A 9,153-nucleotide genomic window follows, 5' to 3' on the forward strand; every position below is an offset into this window, starting at 1 on the left:
ATGCGGTCAGCCATAATTGGAGTTATTTGCTTGCAGCAGTCTTGCCACCTGGAGAATGGGAGGAAACCTCCCAGGCTTTCTGGGCTGCTGCCCATAAATATCCCTGTGTGATAAAACATCAACTTTGGATGAATGAGCAATGGAACTGGCATTTGTTCTTTTCTTGGCCATCACAACTGGTGAGTCCATGGTAAATACACAGCAACAGTTGTATATAGTTTAGGTCTTATTCAGCTTGTTTCTTAGGCTCACTGTGTGTCGTAGTGTCTGGGTGTGGGGTACCTATTTACCAGCCCAATCCAAGTCGTGTGGTAAATGGAGAGGAAGCTCATCCCTACAGCTGGCCATGGCAGGTAAGTCAGCGTCAACATTTTTGATTCACATGTTGGTCCAAGGTCATTGAGTTTCTACTTTATCTGTAGGTCTCTTTGGAATCCTTCTTCCCAACCTGTGGTGGAACACTTATTGCTCTGGACTGGGTCCTGACTGCTGCTCACTGCATCACGTGAGGGAAAAGTTACTGTCTAACACTGAGGCCTTAAAAGTTTAAGTTTGATAGACTATTTTGTCACAGAGATTCATGTTTTTTTCCTGAGAGCGACATGATGGTTATGACATTTCTAAAACAAAATTGTATAAATGTCGCTCTCTCCCAATCCAGATTCCACACATACCGGATTGTGCTTGCGGAGCATGATATGAACAAGGATGAAGGACCAGAACAGTCCATTAGGGTCAAAGAAATGTTCATCCACCCCAAATGGAACAAAAACTGTGTGTCCTGTGGGTAAATAACCATCCTACAGTAAACAACCCTGTACACTTGTGTTAGGTAGACACAGTAAATGTGTCCTTGGGAAAAAAGGTGCTGACCCTGACAGTTTCTGTTGGACAGCAGCTGAGCAAACAGAAATTCTGCAGTATTCTTGAATCTGAATCTTTTCACTTACATATGTTAACAAAGCAGGTACTCAGTTCAATATACCCACATGTTCTCATTCTTTATTTTATCTGTTACACAGGAATGATATTGCTCTGCTTAAGCTGGAGGCGAGTGCTGTTATTAATGATAAGGTTCAGCTGGCTTGCCTGCCGCCACATGGTGCCTCTCTTGCCCACAACCAACCCTGTTACATCACAGGCTGGGGTCGTCTCTACTGTAAGACCTGCTGATAAGTCTACTAACTCCCGTTTACAATAAGTGCAGTGCATCTATGTGTAAATCCAAAACATTTTGTTGTGCTTGAATGAGTAGAAAAGTGTTTGCATATCATTAAAATCCTAAACTGTTACTATAGAGACTGTGTTCCTTTGCTTTTAGCTGGTGGCCCACAGGCAACTACACTGCAGCAGGCCCTACTTCCTGTGGTGGAGCATAGTATCTGCAGCCAAAATGACTGGTGGGGTAGCTCAGCCAAGACAACAATGGTCTGTGCAGGAGGAGAGAGCAAGTCAGCATGCCATGTAAGGAAAAATAAGGCAGCAATATGCCGTCTGTAACACAAACAATACACATTTCCTTTAGTGCTTTAGTATCTGCTATCATCTTCTAGGGAGACTCTGGCGGCCCTCTGAACTGTAAAGGCAGAGATGGTAAATGGTACGCTGAAGGAGTGACTAGTTTTGTGGATGGACGTGGGTGCAATACTCCTCAAAGGCCCACAGTTTTTACCCGTGTGGCCTCTTTCATCCCCTGGATCCGTGAGGTGAGTGAAATCATACAGATGTACATAATGTAGAGTCTTTGACATGCACAGACTTAAATTTGTATCTCTTTGTAGGTCATGGACAAAAACTGAAGATATTACTGAACAATACACTGCAATAAAACCTCCAAACTACATTTGTTTCAGAGTAAAGTATATACATTTTAATCAGTTTGAACAATTTATAGAATTATTACAAGGTAAAACCTCAACATTTGCATATTTTATCAGTTTTTATTACTTTATTATGCTTATATGAATGTATACTGTTGAATTTTATTGCTCATTTTTGTTGATTTTGTAATAAATTAAGGAATTACTATGAGCAAGGGCCATAATCTAGATGCAAATCAAACCATTTGTGTATACTGTATTTTATAATCATTATAATTTAAACCAAACTTTGAACTGCAAAATCCTTTATTTTTACCTTCAAAAGTCCTAACTGCAAGTGTGAATTTGGATCAGCACAGCAAATACATGTTCATGTCAAAAATTAGTTTTTAAATTAGCGTCCTTGGTTTTAGAATAATCAAAAGGAGAGATGAACAATTACAGGAAATACTCATGGGTCTGACGGTGTCCAGGTAAAGAAATCCATCCCCTGCAGCTCATCAGGTAAGTACTCCTGCTCTACAGGGTTACTGAAGGCTGGGTTGTATTTGTAGCCTTTAGAGTAGCCCAGTTGCTTCATGAGCTTTGTGGGGGCATTGCGGAGGTGAAGTGGGACGGGAGGCAGGGGGCCCTTGTGGTTCCTCAGACAAATCTTTACGTTAGCATAGGCCTTGTAGATATCCACAGACTTTGGTGCTCGGGCCAGGTACACCACACACTGAGCCAGGATCACCTGTTGAGTAGCAGATGAGTAAATGGTTCAAGCAGGTCACAGGAGTTCAAAACCATTACCGAGTGGATGCGTCAGCGTACCTCACACTCAGGCATCCCAATGAAGTGACAGGCCTGGAAGGCAGACACAGCCTGAGGGAGAGCAGCGGGATCTGCCATACCTGAGAGAGAGATGAGAAGGAGGAGGTCCAATCAGACGTTTTATTTTCTGTAGTCAAACTTTGTCAACAAGAACTCTGCATTGCATTGCAGCATTTGCATTTTCCTGTATTCACTTTAAAAGATTAAAGACCCACATGAAGCCAATTCAACAGCAACAAAGGTCTTAAAATTCTCCAGCTTATTTAAAGGGAACATAAATTTAATTCTTTTTACAAAACAGAAAGAAATATATATAATTGCATTTGTACTGTTCTTCACCTGATAGATTAAAAGGAGAGTGAAATAATATATGTACATTTTAAATCATTAAAATACTTTTTAAGTAGATGTCTCTATTAAATTAAAAGAATTAAAACATTTAAAAGACATGCCTGTGGAATCATGGCAGGTTCCACAAGTGAAGGATTTCACTACAAAAGCACACAGTAATCTTTAGTTATAAGCTGAGATTTAGGGACAATCAAGAGGCTCTTGTCTGTAGAACATAGTCTTTACTGAGGCTCAAAGTGAACCGCAGCATTAGGGATGTAACCAGGAGGCATGCAAGGCTGAAATACCATCAGCAAAATATAATCCTAACCATACAGGACATCCCAAACATATTGCAGAATTGCACAACACCTGTGATGATGTGATACTGTAATTACACATACCAACATCCTCGCTGGCAAAGCGGACCAATCTGCGGGCCACATAGAGGGGATCTTCACCGCCCTCCAGCATGCGTCCCAGCCAGTACAGAGAGGCATTCTCATGTGAGCCTCTCATCGACTTGTGCAACGCCGAGATACAGTTGTAATGCTCCTCACCTTTGAGAAACACAGACACAAACAAGTAAATCAACATGTGAAAGACAGATTACTCCGCTGACTATATAAAACCATGGCTCATCAGTCAAAATGAGGTGCAGTTTCATCGCTCTGTGAACCAGGGAACAGTAAATCTCCGTTTCCTGGGACAACTGAGTGTTACGTAACAGGATAGTGTGGACAGTTATTCTCTCTCTCATACACACACACTCTCACACAGCATTCTTACTGAAGACACTCATAGACATAATGCATTCCCTAACCTTAAACATCACAACTAAATGCCTAACCCTTACCCTAGCCTTAACCAATTTCTAAGCCCTTTAATGGGGGTGACATGGGAAACACGAGGGCCAGCCAAAAATGGCTTTCCCAAAACTCCCTCCCTTGCTATTCAAAAATACACATACAAGAAAAACCTTAAGCACAGCAACAAACACAGATATAACCATTACCTTATTTTATAATTTTATACATGTCACAGCCTACTAGTGGGTAGGTAATATAAGACATTAAGCTCAGCTGCACACAGAATAGAAAGAGATAAAGATGAGAATGAATGGTCAACCAGAAAAAGACGACCAGGACAGCAAAATGTACATAATTATATAGCGATGTGTATTGTTCCGATTTGACATCAGGGCCATCGCTTGTCTTGTTACAATTATAACCACAGAAAAACACTGGTGTTATTTTGGTAAGTAACTATAATGAAAATATGGATACATTTGGGCTTACCAGCTTTATCATAGAGAATGTGGGACCTCTGAAGACCTTCCTTTACATGCACCTCCTTCACCACTATTTCTTGAGGGGAACTGCTTTGTGCCGTCAGGCTTGACCGAGGCAAGTTCAACTGAGCCTGTACAGCAAGTTGCAGACTATTAAGTCCTGCTCTTGCATCACCATCACAGAGGTAAGCTATGGTGTCCAAAGCATTTTGCTCGATAGAAATCTTTGGCCTTAGAAAAGAGAAAGAAACATACAAAATCAAGACCCAATATTTTACTGAAGTGAGGACAAATTTTGCCACAATGTGAATATGAGTCATCATATTGTACCTGATAGAGAAATAAATGTATACTCAGATTTCTGCTTGTTTTTGGGTATAACGGTGAACATGTGAAATGTATTCACACATATCTTTCAAACTGATGAAAGATAAAAAAATGTATCATGCACAACGACTTATTTTTTCCGAAGAGTTGATTAGTTAAAAAATTGGTTGCATGCTTTGACCTTCAATGACTAAATGTATTATTAGTTAACATGGTGATTTGCATTGTAGTGGCAAGTGAATGTGGCAAAGTGGCAAACTGAATATCTCTGATCACCATCAAATGTGACCTTCACACAAAAGTTAACAGCTGTCTGCCAAATTCTTTCCTGTCAACATGTCAAACAGAACCAGAATATCATCTGGTGACACCTAGACCTTGGCCAACAGAGGGATACTTACTCATGTCCATCTGTTTGGTCTTGATCTTTGAAATGTTCTTGCTCTCGTCCCAGGACTCTGATACCGAGAGAATCCACTGCTCTGTCCAGGATTGAGCCCATCGCCTCCACGGAGAGCTTTTCCAGAACCAGCACCCTGCACCTGCTCAGCAGGGCAGCGTTCACCTGGAAGGACGGGTTCTCAGTAGTTGCTCCGATCAGTGTGACTGTTCCGCACTCCACATGAGGAAGGAAAGTGTCCTAGATGTAAAGAGGGACAATATCAAGATTAAGTGCTTGACTACTTTCATACTTTAAAGATCAAATGAATTAATGGATGAGCCACATGTATGTATTGATAGAGAGCCCTCATATGACTCAGTATTGATAGGAAATGGAAGATAATTAGACATTTTAGCATCTAGTGCAATCCACTGATTAACTAATATATTAACGTGTGCTTCATTAAGGTTATTTTACAGTGAACTGGCTCAGTGCGCCACCTGTTGGGATTTGTTGAAGCGGTGGATTTCATCAATGAACAAGATGGTCTTCCTCTTGCACAGTCGGAGCTCATTCTGCGCCTGTTTGATCACCTCTCGAACATCACTGATGGACGCACTGGTTGCCGACAGAGTGACAAAACGAGCTGTGCCATTCTTCTTACTGGTACTGGCAATGATGTGGGCGAGGGTGGTCTAAAAGAAAACACAACACAGTCAGTAATTTGATTAAAACCTATGAGACCAACACAAATAAATGTGGAATATGGAAACAATATCTGCTTATAAAAATAGGATCTTAACGGAGACGTACACATATATTCAATCTCCAGGGTTTGAGTCATACAATCGGTAATTAATTCCATGGCACATTATGCACCTTGCTTGGAAAGCACCAATAAATTTTGTCTTCACTGTAAGTCCAACTACATAAATAACAAATCAATGGTGAAACCTGAACACTGTTAGACAACTGACAGGGGGACTCACAGAAGTATGAGTAAAGCATGTTGATGAAGTCCAAGTATGACAAGTCACTGTGCGACCATCCCTGCAAGTAGCCCGTCATACTTAAGAAGTCATTACCATGCTATATTCAGGTCTGACAAAGAGAAGATGACGATTACAAAATGAAATAACAAAATAACAATAATCAGCAACACTTGCAGTTGTCGTTTAGATGAAAACAACAACCTCAAATGTTATTCAAGCAGAGAATCATTGCTTTTCATTTAATATCTTTTTAGACAGTAGGGACCAGTAAATACCAAAGAGAAGTTGAATGATAAAAACATATGACAGATCAATTATTTAAGAGAAAAATACTGTAGTTCTAGTAGTAGTAGCAAGTTAAGGTATAGTGGCAGTACAATAATAATCAACCTCAACCTCATCATTAGTATGTGATTGCTATAGTATAGTCAAATAATGACCATAATGCAAGGAAATGAGTGTGTTTGAGTTGAGAATTGGTGAACAGATAGATATGATGGGTACATTATAGGATTAATAATGAATGCTGCGTTGAACCAGAAGGGAAATGATCACACTCCATGATCACAGAGGATGATGCACTTTCCTCTCTCAACTGTCTCACCTTCCCACATCCCGGCGGCCCCCACAGTATCAGAGATGGTATCTCCTGCGAGTCCAGCAGAGACCGGATGAGTGTGTGCTGTCCTATGACTTTACTTTGACCAAAGTATTCCTCCAGTGTATTTGGTCGCAGTGTCTCCGCTAAAGGTTTGTTCGTCGTCAGCAGCATCCGTGGCGATAAACCACGCGATGTCTTCGCTGACAGTGTATGTCCGCTGGAGGACACAGTTGTTTGGCTTCTCACGTTCTCTGTCAGTCCTGCTGGTCCAGGTTCATCCTCACTCATCAGGTCTACCCCACGTTTAACCCCCTTAATTACACCACTGACAGTGCTTTGTTTATTAGTAATCAAACTATGCCGTTCACTTTGTTCCGACAATTTGCTCTTGTTGTTGTGAAACAGAGAAAACATGGCAGCAGGTGGAGCAGCGACTTTACCTGCTGCCTCAGGTCTGTTTGCACCGGGGCTGCTGTGCGACTCAGCCTCTCCACTGACCCGCAGTTTCTTTAGAGGAGGTCCGCTGTCATCTTTGGCAAAGTGGCTGCTGTCCGCCTCGTCTTTCAGCAGACACACGTCCAGGTGTCCGTTTATTGTGGAAGGCTTAAACTCTTCAGAACACACGGGACATTGCACCGAGTCTGCTGTTGAGGCTATCGTCTCCATGTCCTGCGCCATGTTGAATACCCGCGAAACTGTTCACCTAATCACGTGACCAAAACATTACCGTTTTTTGTTTTAATGTTATACCCAATCGTGACTTACCCTTTTTACGACATATGCATGGAGTTCATCTAAATAATATGTACATGTATTCAGTTTTTTTTTTCTTTCTAAATATAACACACACACTCTTTAATTCACTTCCTGTCAGTGTGCGTTCACGTACTGACGGGGCGGTCCGACACGGGGACATTTCCGGTCCATGGCATTTGTGGTAAAACACAATTAAATAATACTAATTTGACAATTAAATATTTGTGGAATATTAGTTAAGATATACAAATAATATGGGACATTTAACTTGAAATGTGTCTAAAACTGTACAGTAAATAAACGCCTGTGAACTGGTTCTGATAAGGGTTCAGACCTGTTCAGAACATAATGGAAAGTTTTGTTTTTATTACATCTCAAAGTTGAGCTGTTTTTGACATAAGACATGCAAGACCACAATCATGTAAGACCAGTTATACAGCAATTTCATATGAGCAATAGGAGCACAGTTCTGCATATGGCAGTGCCAGTGGTGAAGAGAGAAGAGGCTGGAGAAGTTCCAGTGAGCTGCTCATAAAGAAAAAGAGAAAATAAACAAATTATCAGAAGCAAAATAGTGTGATTTTGGTTTCCAAACAATAAAAACTCATATACACTTGCCAATGCCAAGACCGCAGCGTTTAAGCCCCAGTTAAGTTAGGGTGACATTTGCAGCAGTAATCTAATAGGTGCAGGCTATTTATTTACACCACGTCCAAGTGTCTGTGGTGACAGGAAGACTAAACCCTCCATTACAATTCTTTTACAATTTCAATGTCAGGGCCCTGTCAAAGAATAATTGTGACTCAAATCATTTATTCACAAAGATGAATGTGGGAGAAGAGAACATAGGAGACATGCTTGTTAGTGCAAATGGGAGGATAGACAAAATATGATAGGGCATGTTTCGCTGACACTCTATGGTGGCACCTGTCACTCTTTTGTCACAAGGACAAACTGTCTGTCCTCTGCAGTAGGGAGTTAACAGCATTAACAGAGGCTGCAAAGGATAGCATAGTATACTCTATATGTTTGAGCAGTCCTTGTACCTTAAGAAGAAGCTGTCATCTCTTCGCACCTTCTACTTGGAACTCCTCACCCTTACCTCCAAGAGACCCTTTGTAGTCAAAGATAGGAAAACCAAGACCATAGATGAAGGATGAGGAATAAAGTGAAAGCCATGGAGAGGTCTGTCACTGGCTTGGACATTTGGCTTGTCAGCGGCGTGTGTTTGGTTGCCTCCTACCTCTGGCAGCGGCTGTGTGATTTACTCTGCAACAGGACGAGGTACAGAGCATCTTCTTCACCTGCCTTACAGGTATACAAGTTTGACTGAGTAGAAGTATTTTACTCATAAGAGCATTAGCTAAGGATGTTTGATTTCCAAAAGGAACCAATAACATTATCTTATAGCAACACACGATTTATTAATTTCACATTTTTATTTACATATTAAATTTTTTATGGACCACAAAATAATACCTCTGTGCGCAATTTGTTTCAGCGAATTGCTAGATAAGGATTAGAAGAAGTTATTGATTAGCAGGATGTGTGTCAGGACTTTTTCATAGATCACACCTGCATATACTGTCTTTACGATGATATTGCTTCAAAAGCTGTTCATAGAAAGACAAAAACATCAAGTCAACATCAACAAGTAGTGTTACCATTTACATGTGATTATCACATCTAGGTTGGAATCTTCATATTGATCATCATTTATAAACATTGCAAACAAGTGTGACTATACATAATATACATACATCATATTGCTAACAATTAGAGGATGACAGCAGATTTACTGACTTAAGGTACATCATTACAGTATATTATGCTCCTGTGAG

At 40.7% G+C, this 9,153-nt stretch overlaps 2 protein-coding genes across 2 annotated transcripts; one reads left to right on the top strand and one right to left on the bottom strand.

Moving 5' to 3' along the window:
• The first annotated feature begins 117 nt into the window (after positions 1–117).
• Positions 118–1,856, top strand: LOC122767322 (proproteinase E-like). The gene is made up of 8 exons (XM_044022787.1): positions 118–179; positions 265–353; positions 423–505; positions 662–787; positions 1,023–1,159; positions 1,322–1,464; positions 1,554–1,706; positions 1,782–1,856. The coding sequence occupies exons 1-8, from the start codon at positions 140–142 to the stop codon at positions 1,797–1,799; spliced, it is 789 nt and encodes a 262-aa protein (XP_043878722.1). The 5' UTR covers positions 118–139; the 3' UTR covers positions 1,800–1,856.
• Positions 1,857–2,108: 252 nt separating this feature from the next.
• Positions 2,109–8,752, bottom strand: wrnip1 (WRN helicase interacting protein 1). Its single transcript, XM_044022751.1, has 7 exons — positions 6,560–8,752; positions 5,464–5,658; positions 4,983–5,221; positions 4,262–4,485; positions 3,368–3,523; positions 2,634–2,713; positions 2,109–2,553 (listed from the first exon to the last, which is right to left on the bottom strand). Exons 1-7 carry the CDS (start codon positions 7,232–7,234, stop codon positions 2,272–2,274), a joined length of 1,851 nt encoding a protein of 616 aa, XP_043878686.1. The 5' UTR covers positions 7,235–8,752; the 3' UTR covers positions 2,109–2,271.
• Positions 8,753–9,153: the final 401 nt, after the last annotated feature.

The sequence above is a fragment of the Solea senegalensis genome, linkage group LG1, assembly GCF_019176455.1.
Source record: "Solea senegalensis isolate Sse05_10M linkage group LG1, IFAPA_SoseM_1, whole genome shotgun sequence".
NCBI classification, from domain to species: Eukaryota; Metazoa; Chordata; class Actinopteri; order Pleuronectiformes; family Soleidae; genus Solea; species Solea senegalensis.